This window comes from Leptonychotes weddellii, chromosome 12, assembly GCF_054177405.1.
Source record: "Leptonychotes weddellii isolate Sample4059 chromosome 12, ASM5417740v2, whole genome shotgun sequence".
Taxonomy (NCBI): Eukaryota; Metazoa; Chordata; class Mammalia; order Carnivora; family Phocidae; genus Leptonychotes; species Leptonychotes weddellii.
Window position 1 is genome coordinate 29,085,198 of NC_138380.1, and position 21,146 is coordinate 29,106,343.

General features: G+C 39.1%; 1 protein-coding gene across 1 annotated transcript in view; it reads right to left on the minus strand.

The window, feature by feature from the left end:
• Positions 1-9,278: 9,278 nt before the first annotated feature.
• CFTR (CF transmembrane conductance regulator) overlaps positions 9,279-21,146 on the minus strand; it is a 157,264-nt gene continuing 145,396 nt past the window's right edge. The window contains exons 23-26 of the mRNA XM_081800915.1: positions 20,892-20,981; positions 12,922-13,094; positions 12,186-12,291; positions 9,279-10,978 (exon numbers count right to left, since the gene is read on the minus strand). Of these exons, the coding sequence (XP_081657041.1) occupies positions 10,778-10,978; positions 12,186-12,291; positions 12,922-13,094; positions 20,892-20,981 (570 nt within the window). The 3' untranslated portion in view covers positions 9,279-10,777. The remainder of the gene's footprint in view (positions 10,979-12,185; positions 12,292-12,921; positions 13,095-20,891; positions 20,982-21,146) is intronic.

A 21,146-nucleotide genomic window follows, 5' to 3' on the forward strand; every position in this document is an offset into this window, starting at 1 on the left:
ACAGACAGGTGGATACAGAGAATCACAAATTACCTGAGTAGAAACCACCATGCAGAAACCTCTGGAACCAGTACTGGGTTAGGAAAACCTAAACTATAACCAATGAAACCTAAACTATAACCAATGAATTGTTAGAGGCTCAGTGTGGACAAGCCTGAGAGATGAAAATTCTAAGGAGACCCAGTCTTCAGAGGAGAGGGACATGCACTTCCATGTTTTACCTCCAGGAGCTCAAACAGGTACTCACAGAAAAATGGGCAAAAGTTCCCTCTTGCTCCCAGGAGAGTGAGGGTAAAACTAACCATTTGGAAAACATAAACACACACACACACACACACACACAAACAAACAGAGCATTCTGTTTTTCCTACCAAGGCCTACCCTCGGGAGAAACTATTTTACCAGAGCCTAGCCTACCTGGGGAAAAGAACTATCCAATTCCAGTCTATTTTAACCATCCTCCTCCACTTAAAAGAGGAGAAAAAGCTAAGAAGCACTAGAGAAGTTCACGGTCTAGAGACACAGGCTTACAAAAGACTGAGATCTAATTAGAGAACTGCAGAATACTTGCCTCCTCCCAGACATTATTACTACACATCTAAAGATCTATTTACCAAAGCTCTTTTTTCCTACTATATCATGTATGATTTTGAATAAATATTACAAGGCATACTAAAAGTCAAAAAACACAGTTTGAAGAGAATAAGCATCAGGACCAAAGGCAGATATGACAGAAATGTTGAAATTATCAGACCAGGAACACATAAAAACTATGATTAATATCCTAAGGGCTCTATTAAAAAGTAGACAAGATAGAAGAACAGGTAGATAATGGCAGAGAGATGGAAATTCTAGTAAAGAATCAAAAAGAAATGCTGAAGATCAAAAACACTGTAACAGAAATGAAGAATGTCTTTGATGGGCTCATTAGTAGGTGGAACATGGCTGAATCCCTGACTTTGAGGACATGACAACAGAAATCTCCAAACTGAAAAGCATAGAAAAATAGACTGGAAAAATATAACCCAGAATGTCTAAGAACTGTGAATAATTACAAAAAGTATAATACACCTGTAACTGGAATACAGAAGAAGAAAGAGAGAAAGAAACAAAAGAAAGTTCTGCGGCAATAATGACTGAGAACTTCCCCCAAATTAATGTCAAAACCTAAACTACAGGTCCAGGAAGCTCAGTGAACACCAAACAGGATAAATGCCAAAAAACCCCACCCTAAACCTAGGCATATTCAAAGTGCAGAAAATCAATTAAAAAATAAAACAAAACAAAAAAAGAAACAACTTGAAAGAAGCCAGAGGAAAAAAACACTTTACCTATGAGGAGAAAAAATAAGAATTACATATGATTACTCCTCAGAAACCATGCAGGCAAGAAGAGTGGAGTGAAATATTTAAAATATTGAGAGAGAGGGAAAAAAAACAAAAACAAAAACAAACCCACCAACCTAGAATTCTGTACTCTGCAAAATTATCCTACACAAGTAAAGGAGAAATAAAGATAGTCACAAACAAACAAAAATTAGGGGAATTTCTAGCCAGTAGACCTAACTTGAAAGAAATGTTAAAAGAAGTTCTTCAGAGAGAAGGAAAACTATTTAGGCTAGAAATTCAGATCGACATTAAAAAAGGAAGAACATCAGAGAATGAATAAGTGAAGGTAAAATAAAAACTTTTACTTTTCTTATTCTTTTTTTTTTTTCCAAATGAAAGGTCTCACATTTTTATTACTGAACCAACCTAACTGGTACAGAAACAAAGTAACAGAAAAATCATTTTCCTAATAAAACATGTCTATTGTTCAAGTATAGTGATATTTACAATGATATGATACAAGCAAGTGACCTTCATGCAGCATAAATACTTTTACCATCTCATGTGGTTCCTTATAGACCCAGGTTCTTGGTTCTTCTCCAATGTCTCCTGTTGGAGTTATACCTGATTTTATTACCAGTTTTCATCCAAATCCACTAGGGAATGCAACAATTCTGCTTTTGTTTCTTGGCCTGGAATTGCTTGATCCTGAAAATCTTGGGAGAAGACATGGTGAGGAATAGTCAACTGCACATGCCACAATGGTGAAGAAAAGGAGAGGTTTTTTCTTTTTTTCTTGTTCTTAATTGATCAAAAAATTACAGCCTGGGGGCAGCTGGGTGGCTCAGTTAAGCCTCTGACTTGGTTTCAGCTCGGGGCATGACTGAACCTCATGTCAGGCTCCATGGCCAGCATGGAGCCTGCTTGGGGATTCTTTCTCTCCTCTCCCTCTGCCCCTCCACCCAGCTCGCACTCCCACTCTCTCTCAAAAAAAAAATTACAGGCTGTTCAATAAGTAGTAACAACAATGTATTTGATTACATATACTATGTATATAAATATGCTTATGTATAAATGAAATGAAATTCATCACAGCATTGATACAGGGACCAAGAGAGAGGAACTAGGAATATTTTTTTTTTATTCTGAGGTGCTTGTACTACGAATGCAGTGGTATAGTGTTATTAAAGGGGACTTGGATTAGTTGTAAACATATATGGCAAATTTCAGGGTGACCACTAAAAAAAAAAAAAATACAATTGATATGCTAAGAAAGGAGAGAAAATGGAATCATATAAAATCCTCAAAGCCACAAAGAGGAGAAAAAGTGAGAATGTCAAAAATAGATAATAGAGGGGGGCCTGGGTGGCTCAGTCATTAAGCATCTGCCTTAGGCTCAGGTCATGATCCCAGGGTCCTGGGATCGAGCCCCGCATCGGGCTCCCTGCTCAGTGGAAAGCCTTCTTCTCCCTCTCCCACTCCCCCTGCTTGTGTTCCATCTCTTGCTGTCTCTCTGTCAAATAAATAAATAAAATCTTTAAAAAAAAATAATTAAAATAGCCAATAGAAAATAGTAAAAAATACAGGAGCTATTAATTGAACTATACCAATAATCATTATACATTTCAATGGTCTAGAAACACTGATTAAAAGACAGAAGTTGTCAGAGGGAATCAAAAAATAAGATCCAATTATATGTTATCTACAATAAACCTACTTTTAATATAAAGAAACACAGATTAAAAATAAAAGCATGTAGAAAGTTATAGCAGGGTAACATGAGCAAAAGTTCCCTCTTGCTCCCAAGAGAGTGAGGGTAAAACTAACCATTTGGAAAACATAAACACACACACACACACACACACACACACACAAACAAACAGAGCATTCATAGCAACAGCGGCACATAAAAATACACAAAGCAAAAACTGATGGAACTTAAGGAGAGACTGAAATAGATGAATCTACTATTACAGTTGGAGACTTTACTACCCCTCCAAAGTAAATAACAGATCCAGCAGACAGAAAATCAGTATGGACATAGTAGAACTTAATACTACCATTAATCAACTGGATACAATTGACATCTATAGACTACTTCATCCAACAACAACAAAATACAAACTTTTCTCAACCTCACATGGAACATTCACTAAGCTAGATCACATTCTGGACCATAAAATACCTTAACAAACTTAAAAGAAAAGAAATTACATGTTGTCAGACCACAATGGAATTAAACCAGAAATCAACAAAAAAATAGCTGGAAAATTCCAGAATACTTGGAGATTAAACATTACATTTCTAAATAACATATGAGTCAAAGAAGAAATCTCAACATAGATGAAAAATACCTTGAACTACATAAACGTAAAAAACAACTTATCAAAATTTGTGGCATGAAGCAAAAGTAGTGCTTAGGTGGAAATTTACAGCAATGAATGAATATATTAGAGAAGAAGAAAGATCTAAACTTAGTTATCTAAACTTCCACCTTAGAAAACTAAAAAGGAAAGCATATTAAATCTAAATTAGGTGGAAGAAAAGAAATAATTAAAATTAAGACAGATTAATGAAATTGAAAATAGGAGATCACGGGCGCCTGGGTGGCTCAGTTGGTTAAGCAACTGCCTTCGGCTCAGGTCATGATCCTGGGGTCCCAGGATCGAGTCCCGCATCAGGCTCCCTGCTCGGCAGGGAGTCTGCTTCTCCCTCTGACCCTCCTCTCTCTCATGTTCTCTGTCTCTCATTCTCTCTCTTGCAAATAAATAAAATCTTAAAAAAAAAAAAAAGAAAATAGGCGATCAATAAAGTAAATCAACAAAACAGAAAAACTGGTTCTTTGTAAAGATCAGTAAAATAGATGAGCCTCTAGCCAGGCTAAGAAAATAACAGAGAGGACATAAATCACTAATATCAGAAATGGAAGAGGGGAAACCACTACTGATCCCATGGACATTAAAAGGATAATAAAAGAATATTATGGAAAACTCTATGCCCATACATTTGATAACCTAGATGAAATGGCCCAATTCCTTGAAAGATATAATCTGCTAAAACACAAAAAGAATAGTCAATCTGAATAAGCCTATTAAAGAAACTTAAACAATAATTAATTTTCTTTTATTAAGATTTATTTATTTATTACAGAGAGAGAGAAAGAGAATGTGTGAAGGGGGGAGGGGCAGAGGGACAGAGAAAGAATCCTCAAGCAGATTCCCCACTGAGTGCAGAGCCCAACACAGGGCTTGATTCCAGGACCCTGAGATCATGACCTGAGTCGAAATCAAGAGACACTCAGCCAACTGAGCCACCCAGGTGCCCCAATAATTAATTACCTTCTGAAACAAAAAGCACCAGGCCCAGATGAGTTCACTGGTGAATTCTATCCAACATTTAAGGATGAAATTCTATCAATTCTCTACAATTTCTTTCAGGAGATAGAAGCAGAGGAGATACTTTCTAAGTCACTCTTTGAAACCAGCATTACCCTAATACTTAAACAAACAAAGAAAACTATAGATCATTATCTCTCATAAACATAGATGCAAAATGCTCAACAAAATATTAGCAAGTCTAACCCAAGAATGTATAAAAAGAATTATACACCATGACCAAGTGGGGCTTATCCTAGGTATGCAAGGCTGGTTCAGCATTTGACAATCAATTAATAGAATCAGGGCATCTGGGTGGAATACTCAGTTAAGCATATAACTTCTGTTTGCAGCTCAGGTCATGATCTTGGGGTCATGAGATCGAGCCCCCCATCATGCTCCATGCTCAGTGTGGAGTCTGCTTGAGACTGTCTCTCCCTTTCCCTCTGCCCCTCCCCATCCCCTGCACTCTTTCTCTAAAACAAATAAATCAATCAATCTTTTTTTTTTAAGAAAATAAATAATTGTAATCTACCACAATTACAGGCTAAATAAGAAAAAATCACATGATTATATCCATAGATGCAGTAAAAGCACTTGACAAAATCCAACACCAATTCCTGACAAAAACCCTCAGCAATGTAAGAATAGAGGGGAATGTCCTCAACTTGATAAAGAACATCTACAAAAACCCTACAGCCAACATAATGGTGAGAAACTCAGCTTTCCCAGTAAGATCAAGAACAAGTCAAAGATGTCCCCTCTCACCATTGCTTTCAGCATCCTACTGGAAGTCCTACCTATAGAATAAGACAATAGAATGAAACAAAATGTATACACTGGGGTGCCTGAGTGGCTCAGTTCATTAAACGTCTGACTCTTGATTTCAGCTCAGGTCATGATTTCAGGGTCATGAGATTAAGCTCCATGTAGGGCTCCACACTCGGGGGGTGGGGGGTGGGTGGAGGGGTGGGAGACTCTGCTTGAAATTCTCTCTCTCCCTCTACCCCTCCCCACTCCATGCTGGCTCATATTCTTTCTTAAATACATAAATCTAAAAAAATAAAAATTTAAAAATTTAAAAAGACATACAGATTGGAAAAGAATAAATAAAATGGTCTTTCCTCACAGATGACATGATCATATACATAGAAAATTCAAAAGAATTGAAAAAAAAAACCCTTGAAACTATTAAGTGATTTTAGCAAGGATGCAGGATACAAGGTTAATATACAAAACTCAATCACTTTCCTATTTCTAGCAATAAATAAGTGGAATTAGAAGTTAAAAACACATTGCTAGTTACATTACATTAGCATCCCTCCAAAAATGAAATAGTTACAAATCTACCAAAATATACATAAAATCTATATATGAGGAAAACTGTAATAAACTTTGATGAAAACTTTGATGAACGAAATCTAAAAAGAACTAAATAGGGAGAGATCCATGTTCATGGGTAGGAAAACTCCATACTGTCAAGATGTTGTTCTTCCCAACTTGATTTATAGTTTCAACATAATCCCAATCAAAATCCCAGCAAGTTATTTTGTGGATATCAACAAACTGATTCTAAAGTTTATACAGAGAAAATAAAGACCTAGAATACCTAACTCAGTAACGAAGGAGACGAATAAAGTCCAAGAACTGACACAACCCAATTTTAAGATATTTTATAAAGCTACAGTAATCAAGAGTATAGTATTGGCAAAAGGATACACAAGTAGTTTTGTGGAACAGAGGAGAGCCCAGAACTGGACCCACATAAATATAATCAACTTATCTGTGACTATGAGGAAAGGCAATACAATAGAAAAAAGATAAGTTTTTTTCAACAAATGGTGCTGGAACTCCTGGACATCTTCATGCTAAAAAATGAATCTAGAGGGGCACCTGGGTGGCTCAGTCGTTAAGCGTCTGCCTTTGGCTCAGATCATGGTCCCAGGGTCCTGGGATCGAGCCCCACAGAGGGCTCTCTGCTCGGCAGGAAGCCTGCTTCTCCCTCTCCCACTCCCCCTGCTTGTGTTCCCTCTCTCGCTATGTCTCTGCCAAATAAATAAAATCTTTTAAAAAAAATGAATCTAGACACAGACCTTAGACTCTTGACAAAAATTAATTCAAAATGGATCACAGACCTAAATATAAAATGGAGAACTATAAAACTTGTAGAAGGTAACATAGTAAAAAACGTAGATGACCTTGGGTATGACAATGACTTTTTATTTTTTTTATTTATTTTTTTTATTTAAGATTTTATTTATTTATTTGAGAGAGAGAGAATGAGAGACAGAGAGCATGAGAGGGAGGAGGGTCAGAGGGAGAAGCAGACTCCCCGCCGAGCAGGGAGCCCGATGCGGGACTCGATCCCGGGACTCCAGGATCATGACCTGAGCCGAAGGCAGTTGCTTAACCAACTGAGCCACCCAGGCGCCCCGACAATGACTTTTTAGATACAACAGCAGTACAATCAGTGAAAGAAAAATTGATAAGCTGGACTTCATTTAAATTTAAAACTTCTGCTCTGCAAAAGACAATGTCAAGAGAATAAAAAGACAACCTACAGACTAGGAGAAAATATTTGCAAAAGACATATCCGAAAAAGGACTATTATCCAAAATATACAAAGAACTCTTCAAACTCACCAATAAGAAAACAAACAACCCAACTAGAAGATGCACAGAAGACCTGAACAGACACCCCACCAAAGAAGATAGACAAATAGAAAATTTGCATATGGAAAGACATTCAATAGCATGTGTCATCAGAGAAATGCAAATTAAAGCAACAATGAGATACTACTACACATCTACACTAGAATGGTCAAATTCCCAAACACTGACAATGGAAAGTGGCTGGGAGGTTGCAGAGAAACAGGAACTCTCCTTCACTGCTGGTGGAAATGCAAAATAGGACAGCCACTCTGTAAGATAGTTTGATGGTTTCTTATAGAACTAAATATACTCTTACCATAAGATCCCTGGTATTTACCCAAAAACCTGCACAAGGATGTTTACAGCAGCTTCATTCATAATTGCCAAAACTTGGGGGCAACCAGGATGTCCTTCAGTAGATACATCCAGATAATGGAATATTACTCTGCACTGAAATGAAATGAGATATCAAGCCATGAAAAGGCATGGCTCCATGTCTTAAAAATGAAATTTAAATGCCTATTACTAAGTAAGAGCCACCAATCTGAAAAGACCACATACTCTATGATTCCAACTATGTGGCATTCTAGAAAAGGCAAAACTACGGAAACAGTAAAAAGGTCAGTTGTTACCTGGGAGTAGGGAGAAGGAACAGATGAATAAGGTTCACCAAAAGTGAAACTTAACGTAAACCATGGAGTTTGGGTGATAATGATATGCTTATTGTAAAAAACGTACCACTCTGGTGTGGAATGTTGATAGTGGGGAAGGCTGTGTATATGAGGGTGCAAGGAGTTTATTGGGACTCTGTACCTTCTGCTCAATTTTGCTGTGAACTAAAAACTGCCCTATAATATAAGGTATATTAATTTAAAAAAAAATTAGAATTAGAATAGAGCATGCTCTGAGACTGCCCTCTTAGGTTCATGTGTGAAAACAAACCTCTCCAAATAAGGAAAGACAGGGTTGGAAGACTTAGTAGGGGTCTACTTTCTATCTACCACACCTTGGCGCCTGCATCTTACATGAAGAAACTCTGCAAGGAAGAAAGGGGGACCAAAGAAGCCTCATCAACTAAACGCACCGATTTAAACAAAGAAAAACCACTCAGGTTTTAGAAATACTATTTCCTTTGATGAGATTTGCTCATCAAGAGCTATCAGATAGCTACCAGTTTCAAATAAATAAATGGACCCTTGCAGAATATACATCCTTTTTGTTCTATTAGCCTCAACTTTCAAACAAAAATAACCTCAAAAGTGTCCTAAGTCGTGAAAGTGGGGAACACAAAAAGATATTTGTATACCTCTGTTCATAAAAGCGTTATTCAACATAATCAAAAGGTGGAAGTATCCTAAGTTGACAAATGAATAAACACAATGTGGTATATACATACAATGGAATATTCAGCTTTAGGAAGTAAGGAAGCTCTGACATAATGCTGCAAGATGATGAACTGTGAAGACATAAGTGAAATAAGCCAGTTGCAAAAGAACAAATACTCTATGATTCCACTCACACGAGGTACTTAGAGTTGTCACATTCATAGAGACAAAAGGTGGAGTGGAGCAAGATTGCCTGGGGACTGGGAGGAGGGAAGAATAGGAAGTTTTGGTCGAAGGGCTTCAGAGTTTCAGTTTTGCAAGACGGAAAAAGTTCTGTGGAGGGACGATGATGGTGACTGTACCACAATGGGAATGTATGTAAGGCCACTGAATGGTACAGTCAAAAATGGTAAATTTTAGGTTATGTATATTTTACAGTTTTTAAAAAGAAATCATTTTTTAAGAGCATCTTAATGCATGTGGGATTCTCAAGAAGCTGGATTTAATGAAATGATTCATGTTTTGTGTCCATGATCCTTAAGAGACTCAAGTAAGAGATCAATGAGACATGATTAATGAACACATCTGAAGACAGCTAAGTTTCACACAAATATATGGATTTTATTGGCACATGATATTTTCTTACAGTAATAAATAGAATGCAATCTTAACAGTTAGTTTGGAGTTGGGAAGGCAGCGTGTCCTTGATAGGAGCGGTCAGATTCTGTGGTACCATCTTCTAAGAGGGAGCCTGTGTGCTGGCAGGGAATCATACAGATGTGCAAATCTTTGTGAGCCCCGATGCTTCTCTCTACACCATCAAGGTAATTCATAACCTCTGGTCAACAGCCCCCCAATTTTTTTCCTTCAGTTTTAACATATCATAAAAATAGTGCCATAAAAAGCCAACATTTCAAATATAAAATTCTTTTAATACAAATATAATTCATAATATAATCATCTTAAAATACAGCCATTTATGAGTTTGAAATATTAAAATAAATATTTCCTAGAGAAAGTTTTATTTGCATCCCAACTTAAAAAAAAGGAAGTATATAAAACGAATTGATTGACTCTTCCCTGTGTCTCCCATTATCTGTCCCACCCAGTCTACACAGTAGGAAATGCCTAGAGCAAGCCTGAAACTACACAACCTTACCCTCTATATACCTACATCTTTGGATTTCATGTACATCTACCATCAGCGCCCACAGCCTGTCTGCTTACATACTCTCTTCCCAGAGCTTCTGGGGGCAAGAAGGATTTCCTGTGCCAATTCGCATTAAAGCATTTTTTTCTAGCCATCCTTCCGTTCAAAGGTCTTAGGAGCCTGTTACTTTCTGGAAGCTGGGGAAAGTCATGTCAACTTCTGCATCAAGGGAATTATCCTGTCCCCCACATGGGACTGTAACAGCCCTCTTTCTGGGTAAGGGATGTATTCTAACTGTCTGAATTATTTGGATTTCTGGTAAAGCAGTGAGTGGTATTAACACGGATTTCCCCGATCAGGAAGTTCTCTCTCCTGATACCCAGATGTTATGCGGTATATATTTGGATGAGCTGACTTGTGATTCTTGCAGTATCCTAACTGTGTTTTGAAACAGAACAGTCTGAATACAGAAGAGATGACAAGAGTTGTGTTTTTAAATATCTTGGGGAGAGTAGAGAAAAAGGGATATAAACTTACATAAACCACTAAAGTTTCCAATTATCTTTACTTGATCATATCTCTAAGTAGTATGATTACAGTTCTCCTCCAATACTACAAATTAGCAAGTCTCACTAAACAGTAAGTTGAAAATTACGCTGGCTGACGTGGATGGCCACCTTTCCAACTGCCACCAAGAGGAAAAAGTTTTCAGGAAGATCTGGCTTGCAAACACAAGTGGTACCGCTTCAAGGATCTGAAGTACCTTTCACACAATTTGACCACTGCCAGGAAGCCTCTTATCCAGACCCGATCTGAGCGTCCTTAATTCCTCCTATCAAAATTTTTCCTTTTAAAAATAAACATTACTCATCCTTGTTTTCTGGAGCAGAAACCGTGTTCTCCTCCAATTTCACAAGTGATCATCCTGTGCCAATATTTGTAGTGCTCTCTAAAGCCTTGTTTCTTGCACCTCTTCTTCCGTCTCCTCCTTCAGAGCAGCGATTTTGGACTGAGACTTGTGCCGGCTCGAGTTCCGGTGCGGGAAGACTCTCAGCCGGTCCGAGGGGCTGATGGCCTGCCGCAAGACGCTCTTCTCGCTCAGCAGCTTCTGGATGGAATCGTACTGCCACACCTTGTTCTCCTCTATGACCTAGGGAAGTGGCCGTTAGTGAGGTCTCGGACAGAAGGCAGGGCGGACCAGAGCCAGGACAGAAGTGGCAGAGGCTCAGAGGAAGAAAAAAAGCCAAAAAGAAAACAGGCGTCCACAGGCTGGCACCGTGAACAGCGAGGTATCTCATTGCAACGGGGAGTCCTCTTGCTTTATGGAGCTTCTCCATTTGTGAAAGTAGCTATAACTTTCTACTTAGCAGCTCGAAGAGTTTTGTTTGTTTGTTTTTTAATTGGTATAGGACTGAGCAATGTGCTTCTTCAGAGAACTTTAAAGGAACTAACATTGCTTGGTAAGCCAGAATGATCTTTGATACATCCCCATATACAACCTTAAAAATGAATAAATCCACAGCATGATAAAAGAGTTGAGCCTCTTCAACAGGGGGCTTGAAGCTTAACAATTCCAAATGGGTGAGGATGTGCCTGAGTTTAATATGCCTCCCTCACATGTTCAAGTGGAGCAAACCTGAGGCCAGACGATAGAAGGGCTTCACCCAATCTCCTGAACCTGGCCACAGCAGGGCAAGAGGCTGTGGGCTGGCCCCCTAATTTGTCTCTCGAAGCTTACTGGTAATAACAATCCTTCGGTAAGAAAAGCATTTACCTCCAGGAGCCTCAAAACCCTTAACAGAAATGACGTGCTACATCACCCTCAGAACTTCCTTGTGATTAAACCCGAGGGAATTTGCAAACATCACTTGAAAGAATCTGTGACACTTTTGAAAGCACAGTAAGAAGGTGGATGGGAGAGGCACTTACCCGAGCTCCAAACAATGACTAGAAGAATGAAATGAGTCTTTCAAACTATTGCATTAAAACCACACATCGGGTTGCAAGACAATGCAGGCCTGTCCTGGACCCCATCCAAGGGAGACTTAGTGATTAAAAAGCATCAGGACTTAGACTTTATTATGACTTGATCCCCAAATAAAGAATTCAAATGTACAGATGTTTCAATCTATTAATGTAACTTAAAATATGCTGCTATTTTAGATTTACTGGATTCCAACCTCACCTCAGAGCTCAAATTAGTGCAGCTCTTTTGAGTAAAGCTGGACAGCTGTGTGACACTTATTTTAAGGAAGAACTTGTACATTGTTGTGTTGTGATTTGCAGGAGCTCCCATGTAAGATATGGTTAACAAGAAGTAAAGGAGAAATGAGATCTTAAGCAAATTATAAGCTCACCAAAAATCGCTGACATTCCAACAGAGCTTCTATCCTGTGTTCAGAGAGTATTACTGTGCAATCTGCAAATGCTTGTTTTAGGGTTCTTCGAATGATTTGGTATGTTCTAGAAAAGAAAGGAAATACCACATGTAACAACACAGAATGTCAATAATCTGCCTTTACCTTTGATGACATACCTATTGTCCTATCGATTTAGTTCTTTAAATTACTTACCTTTTTTTAAATACTTTTATTGACATAGTGCTGATATAGAGACAGCCACAATCGGCTTTTCAACCATGGGGAAGATTCTAAGTTTTCATAAACAAACAGGACAGATATTTTGAAGAAAATTTCACAAGTGAGTACATTTTATTATCATGTGGAGTCACGAGTGGTTCTTTTGTGCTATAAAAATTTCTTATCATATAAACGACACAGAAAGGAAAATCATAAGAATCAGATTATGCCTATGTTACTAAATATTTCCTCATGTGTTGACAAGGGATGAGTTTGTAAGAAATTCCAAAATTACACTCAGAAGAGAACGCAGGGCTCTTATACCAGGAAATAAGCACTTGTGCTCATGTCAAGCAGTGACTTTTCCACTGGGCAATCATTTCATATCCTGGGGGGGAGGGGTGGCCTCCACTTGCAGACATGACCACCTAATGGGAATTTGTGTCAATATGAAGTAGGCATCAAAGATTCTGCTCCCATCATGTTATTAAGTAGCAGGAATTCTGAAACTCACACTGGATCCAAATGAGCACTGGGTTCATCAAGCAGCAAGATCTTTGCCTTACTGAGAACAGATCTGGCCAAGCACATCAACTGTTTGTGGCCGTGGCTTAGGACGTAACCGCCATCCACCAGGACGAAATCGAGCTTCCCAGGAAACTGCTCTATCACAGATCTGAGTCCAACCTGCAGAAAAGAAAGAGGGAAAACACTGTGCTTAGAAAGGAAATTTAGATACCACAAGGTTAAAGACACTTGAGAGGTTGAAAGTTTAGATCTCGTATCAACAACCTACCACTCCTGCTATTTGGTTTTGATTCAACAAAAGTCTACATATAATCTTGGCAGCTCTAAAGGATAAGCCTATGACTTGTTTCAGCTCTGTACTTCATTCAGGAAATTTTCAGTGAGTGTTTATTCTGTGCCAGATGTTCCACATAGGGATCGAAGAAATGGTAAATGGCACATGGCCCCTGCAAGGCTCAGGATTTATAAAGACATACACAAATAATTACAATCGAATATGCTAGAAAAGATAGTATGTATATAATGCAGTTATCTGCTATATTACAACAGATTCTTTTATTCTACCTTCCATTCCTGTGTTCTTTCTTTCCATCTTCATCTTTTTGCTTTTTCTTGGTCTCAGCCTGTGAACCTGCGACAATCTCTGCCATCACTTACCTCTGGGTTCTCCTTTAGCTATTATTCCATATCTTCCCCCTTTGTAGAAATCTCAAAAAAATTAGCGTGCATCTGTTGTCTCTACTGCCTCACAACAGAGAACATTTTTTCCTTCTTGAACATCTATTCCTTGGCTTATGAGAAGCCATACTCTATGACCACTTATTATCATGTATGGGCACCTCTCCCTCTTCCTGCCCCTTGAATATTGGTCTTCCTCACCCCTAACTCTCCAAACTCTCCTTCTGAGAACTCATTCATTCTCAGGGTATCGATGACCACTAATAAGCTAATGCTTTTTCAAATCTTTATCTCTAGCTCTGGCCATATTCCAAATATTTCTTAAATTCTTCTCCTGGCTAGCCCCATCGCGGCGACTATCATTATCCCTTAAGCTTCACACTGTAAATCCCAAGTGGTCCATCTGTCAATTGACCACACAAACACCGCAGGGATCCTTCTAAAATACATATTTGACCATTTCATTTCTCTGTTTAAAATCTCTTCCTGACAGAATAAAAACCGAGCTCTCTCACGTGATATAAAAGGCATCCAGAATCGAGTCCCCTCCACCCTTGCTTCCAGCAGCACCAAACAGCTTATAGTTCCCCACACACCGTGACGTACCCTTCTGAATACCCCTGATCATCCTCTAGGGCAGCCAGGCACATAGCCATGGTAGGATCTGTGTAAGTTTCCCCTGTTAGACTGCTTCCTGAGGGTAAAAACATATGCTCTTTAGCTCTATGTCCCTTGTGCCAATACTGAGAGCGCTGTCAGCCTTGACAGTCATTCATTTGTTCAACAAGTGTGTACTGAGCCCCTGGAATGCTGGCCAAAAAAAAAAAAAACCCAAACATGGTTTTGATGAATGCAAAAATGAATCCAAACTGAAGAATGACAACTGATAAGTGAACAAGTGCTGATTTTGTTCTGCCAATATAGAGTGCCATCTAAGACAGGCCATGTCCCATCTGTGTGCTTCCTTGTTCTCATCTTTAAGACTCTTTAAAATCCCTTAAAAATAGAAGTATAAAATTAGAAGTTCCTTAACACTGATAAGGATTTTTTTTTATTTTCTTTTATTAGGTTATGTTAATCACCATCCATTACATCATTAGTTTTTGATGTAGTGTTCCATGATTCATTGTTTGTGCATGACACCCAGTGCCCCATTCAGTACATGCCCTCTTTTTTTTTTTTAATTTTAAGTCAAATTAACTATCAGGAAAAGTACAGATTAGATGGATGTTAACAAGGCTTATCGCAGTGATCGTTTCACATTGTATACAATTATCAAATCACTATGTTGTACACTTGAAACTAATACAGTGTTATATGTCAATTATACTTCAATTAAAAAGTACTGGTTAAAGACTGGAGTTCTGGAGTCCAACAGAAGTAGCTTCGCATCTGCACTGCTCCACTCATTTGCAGGTGGTATCAGGTCTAAGTCTCGTTTATCTCACTTGAAAAAAATGGGGAAAATAATAGTATGGACTTCAAAGGACTGTACCACAGATTAAGTGAGATAATTTCTGGAAAGAGGTTGCCACACAGTGCAGGTACAGAGAACAGCATGAGAAAAAGCCTCTGGGGGTCAGAGAGCACATGCTAAGTATCTAATCCATCCTAACTACTAGTACAATTTGGGAAATCCCAAGGGCAGGGGCCTGGTCCTGAAACACTACCTGGTATGACAAGATTTTTAAGATTTTTGCCTTCAGAAGTTGCCTTGGAAGGTACATTAGCAGGAAGTACTGCGACATTATTAATTTATATCATACCTCTAACAACAGGTTGAGATATTGGTGGAAATGTGGTGGCATGTACAGTATTCTCCCTCGAGATCCGCACCAATCATATCATCATTTCCCAAGCCCTCTTACTGTATTATATTTTGTGTGTGTGTGTGTTTTCCCAAATGAACCTATTTCTTAAGTAAATAAGTACCTAAATACTTATCACTGTTAATATTTGGAGAACAAAATTATAAAAAATAAATGACAGTGAGACAGACCAATCCAGGGTCTATTTGGCAACATTCCTAACTCACTGTTTTACTCACTATCAAGTATAGTAAAAAAAAAATTTTTAATCACATTTACTAGAGAAAGATCAACATGAATTAGTAAAACTTTAAGCTTTGAAGTAAGTGAACATTTGACAAGTTTATCAATTACCTATTTTTCACTGGATATTGTGGTAGGTTTTGGAGGGAAAATAGGAAGCAAGACAGACTAGTAATTGTTTTTGAAAAGATACAAAGTTATTACCATAACTCTAGGTGTAACCAACTTTATGTGCTGGTAAGAATGGCTTAAATTAGCCTAAAGATTATTTGAATGTAAATGACTGCTCAGTCATGCATTCTTTAATAGGCTCTTAATGAGGGTTTATTAAATTCTAGGTACTATGGCAGACCTGGGGATTCAAAGATGAATCACACTAGGCCCTGCCTTGAAGAAATTCATGGTCCAGGTGAGGAGAAAAATAATAAGTGAGAAATTACTGTTCAAAGTGCTGTGAGAAAAAAAAATTAAAAAGGTAATTGCCATAGAGATAATCTAATTTAGTAATTTAGTAGCAGAATTCTTTGTATGTTAATATATACACATTAATATATCCCTATATATTCCTGATACAATGTTAATGACATATATCACAAATTATTTTTCAGTAGATTTAAAGTAAATATACATTTTAGCTTATCTCTGTCCAAGCGAAGGTAAATTAAAATTTACTAGAATCCAAACATTTCTAATTAGTTTTATTCCAACTTGGCCTGAAAAATAAATAAAAGCATCCACAGTTTGTGGATATAAAAAACTTTACAAGAAACGAATTTGCCAGCTTAATGCAGTTGAGCTGATAAATTCTGTATTTGCAAGGAAAAAATTCTGTTTTGTGACACATCAAACTAAAAAAAGGTACTACGGTCTGTAAGGGACCAGACATTTTCTTCAAAATGTTGACTCTGCTATTGCCACACTCTGGAATGTTATTGTGGAGCAAGAGTTTGCTCTTGTGACAAGAAAACATGGGGAAAAAAAAACAGAAGTGAATTATGGTTGGACGGAATAGTCCATTAGCCGGCAGTTATAAAAATAGACACTCTCAACTCCTCTAGGCCCTCCTTTTGTTGCTTGGCAGGCTTTCCAGGGCAGATTTTCAGCTTAAGAGGCCACTGTGTCTCCTATTCAGCTTGCTCTTTAAAACAACTTACCTCACTATCAATGTGTTAGGAAGAGAACTATGTTATAAGTTACCGAAAAAGCCAACAACTGCCAAAAAAGCCTTCATTCTAAAACCAAGAGATGTTGGGGCGCCTGGGTGGCTCAGATGGTTAAGCGTCTGCCTTCAGCTCAGGTCATGATCCCAGGGTCCTGGGATCGAGCCCCGCGTCAGGCTCCATGCTCAGCAGGGAGCCTGCTTCTCCCTGTCCCTCGGCCTCTCTCCCTGCTCATGCTTTCTCTCTCTCTCTCTGTATCTCTGTGTCTCAAATGAATAAATAAAATCTTAAAAATAAAAATAAAAAAACCAAGAGATGCGCTGCTTGGAGCGCACACAACGAAGGCAGCAGTAAGAGCCGGGGAACCCGAAGTCCAAGGAGGGAGCTGCTCAAGCCTCCGCAAGCCCCTGAGGCGTCTCGAGGCTCAGTGTCCTCATTGTCAATGGCAGCACCTGCTGTGTGCCAGCCATGGGGTTATCTTCATGCTGGAGCATACGCGAATCGCTTGCTTATTCATTTCAACAAAGGAATCAAATCATTCATTTACAACAAATGAAGGAAGCCATTTATGTGTTCATTCAACCAACCAATATTTACTGACCACCATCCACATCCCAACACTACTGTAAGCACTGGAAATACTGCAGCAGATGGGACAGTATCCCTGCCCTCAAGGAACTTACGATCCGATGGGGAACATGAACAAGTTAAGAGGTGAGTCTATCCCGTGTGAAGAAGGCCACGGAAGGGCTGAGGGTACAGGGCACGACAAGGAGGGGCTCCTCCTCAGGACTGGAGCATCAGGGCAGGTTGCCGGAAGAAGAGATATATAAGAAGAGACCTGACTGATGAGGAGGAGAGGGAGGGAAGGGCTGGCAGGGTTTCCCAGGTACAGAGAACAGCATGAGAAAAAGCCTCTGGGGGTCAGAGAGCACATGGTGCTGTAGAGGAACTGGATCATGGTAAGCAGGGGGAGGCTGGAGCATGAGTTTAGAGAGGCAAGCAAGGATCAAACCATGAAGGACCTTGGAAGCCACTGTAAGCAGGGTGGACTTCATTTAAAGGATGACAAAGAACCCTAGGAAGGGGAGAATCAGGTGATCAGACAGGGTTAAGAAAGATCACCAGAGCTGCAAAGAGCAGACTGAACTGGAGGAAGCCAATGAGAGGGAAACCAGCTAGGAGCCTCTTTAAAACATCCACATGAGAGTTGGTAGCGGTATCAGATGGGGATGGAAACATTCTAGATATGTGCAGGAGATGGCATTAACAGGACCTGACAGGCGGAGAGAGGTGAAGAAATCGGGAGTCAAGAATAAGTCCCAGGTCTTGGCTTTGGGCACCTAGAAGGTGCTGATGCCATTTGCTGGAATTAGGTACACAGGACAGCTGTGTGCATTGGGGCAGAGAACGTGACTGTGGAAACAAGGTGCTCGTCCATGCTGAGATGTCAGGGAGGGAGCTGACAGGCAGATTTGGGAGTCACAGCATCGTGGTATTAGTTAGAGCCAAGAGGTGGTGTGAAATTTCCCAGGAAGAAGAAGTAAAATAGGACTTATTATAAGGGCAAACACCAACATTTAAGAGATGGCTAGGTGGAGATCAGATGGAAATAGGATCAGAATAGCTAACAGTCACTTGAGACCTATTATTTGCCAGGCACTGTGCTTGCCCATTATATGTGTAAGTCTGACAAGTTACAACCACCCTACCAATTTATTGAGCCAAAATGTTAGGGGGTCTATTTTTTTTTTCCTCTTGGGATTCAGTCTCTTGAAATTCTCTTTGGTCTACACAGATGATAAAGGCAGTGCTCCTGGGGAGAAGCTATCTGGCTCTGAGTCATTTGGAGATGGGAAAATTAGACCATCTCGGTCCAAGGTCTCAAATAGAAACCCGCTTCCCCTCCTTTGGACTTGCTTTAAATTCATCCACAGAATGATGAGGCTCAGCATGCCAAGATGAAGGTATGGCCTAGGGCACAAAGGGAAAGGAAGCTATTTATGTTAGCTCTGTTTCTGAGTCTTAGAAGTAGGAAATAGGCACAAGCCTCATGGCTTCACAAAATCTAGTCCAGATCAGCAAGAATAAGGTTTCACACTGGTGTATGGGGCCAAATGCAAGGGACGAAAAAAGTGTTTCTTGGCCTGGTGTTGTCATCATGTGTACTCCCGATTTTCATTTGATGGAAAGCGTAATTAAGAAGGAGGCGCTGCTGAGATAAGATTCAGGTGTTTGGCTAACCTGTTGTTACTCAGTTCATTTCCCTGTATTGACACAAGTCATACCAAGGTCACAGAGAGGACTAGATGAGATGCCATGTGTCCTGGTTTGCCCCAGACACTACTGGTTTATGCCTTTCGTCCCAGTATCCTGTGCAGTTTAGAAACTGACACATCCCACAGTGTTCCTGTTTGGATAAATTATACGAACCACCACGTGGACAAAAGCCCAGGACTTGTAACTTTTAAACCAATGATTTTCTGCTTCTCTGCTCTTCTGGACTGTTGCTTATTTGTATGCTATATTTGGGCCTCCTCAACAGAAAGTTTTTTTCATCACTACTCAAAACACATGACATGAATGTAAGGACAGCATCATTTTGGTTTATGAAGAGCAAAGTATTTTTTAAAATCAGCAAAAAAGAGCTAAATATGAGTTGATCAAATGAAAATCTAGACAGGTAAAATTTATGCATTATGTCGATATTTAAAACTTTAACCATGCCTTCTAAAATTTTAGATTATTTTTATGATCCTGATTCCTGTAAATTTTATTGTGACTTGGCAATAGTTGCAGATTTTATAAAGTCTAATATCTCCTTCCCCAGTTTCTGTCCCACCACATTGTGTTCCTATAGCTCATTCTCTGCAGTCACATCAAAGATCTTCAAATGCACCACTTGCAATTTAGTTAATGTTTTCTTTAAAACCCCTGTTTGTTGGGTAATAAGGAAACTTTGATAATAAAAATAGTTAATCTAAGTGTATTTTATGAGGGGCATATTAAGGTTGGGCACTCAGTGGGTAAGTGTTTAACACTCACAAGCCGTCAAAGCTCCTGGCAAGATCCAGTCCGAAGGGAGGCACAAAAGGGAAGAACGTTTGGGATAAACAGATTTGGGCTACAATAAAGACCAAAACTATGGGAAATAGTGAAATAAAGTTGTTCTCTAAGAAGACCTTTGAATCTCAATGTTCTTAGGTCCCGTAATTATAGTCTGCCATCAACCAGGGCTTTGGATGTAAGCCTCAAATTTAATGAAATAGAACAGTTTATGTTCCCTTTTTCTTTCTTATAATGCCTCTATGTCCAAAAACGATTGGTTTACAGCCAGGGTATTCTGTTAAGGAAACCAAGAATTTCACTCCCTGCACTCTAAATTCTTCCATATGATGCCTTCAACTACAATCACCTATTGGGTAAATACAGGGTATTACTTAAGAATTTTGATTCCATTTTAATCCATATATTTCTAATATGGCCCTACTGACCTCAGGGGATGGTGCACACCACAACTAGGTATGTGACTTTTTGCCTAGAAAGGCTCATAGCCACATCCCCTGAAAGCAAGTGACTCCTGGTGACTTCCAGAGAAGACTGCGGCCATTTGCAGGTGTGCTAGAAGGATCGTCATTTCTAAACTCATGCTTCCTAGAGAAGTATATCATGTTATGCCAAGGCCTCTCCTAGTGCTGGGAATGCTTCAGAACCAGACAGTGGGTGGATGAGAAGGTGTGGAGAAACGATCTTTAGAATCACAAATAATCCTGGTGCCCTGTAAGGTGCCTGGGTCTCTCCCAGCTTGTGTCTCACTGATGTACTCTGGAAAGGAAGAAGGCTAACACAGTGCTACTCTCTGGGGCCTAAGAGTCGGAGACTCACCACGGAGGAAGAGGGAGGCCTAGTCCAAAGTACTGGGGGCTCCAGGTGTGTTAGTGTTCTCTAAAGTTATACACGTATGTACAGCGATAAAGGTAAGAGTGTAAAACTATCTCAGCTATGACAACCACTCCTGTGCGCATATGAGCTACTTCTTTCAAAATTATTTCAGTAGGCATCCTTACCTCATCTGCAACTTTCCATATTTCTTGATCATTCCACTGTCCATAGGGATCCAAGTTTTTTCTAAATGTTCCAGAGAATATAAATACTTTCTAGAGCAATAAAGAAAAGAGGAAAGTATGAATAACCTAAACATCTTTGCATGTTTCCATTATTTTACTGCAAAATACTTGAAGCAGAAAAAATACTTTAATAACAAATGTCCATGTACTTACCATCTAGTTTTCTTAAATTTTATTTTATTTTATTTTTAAAGA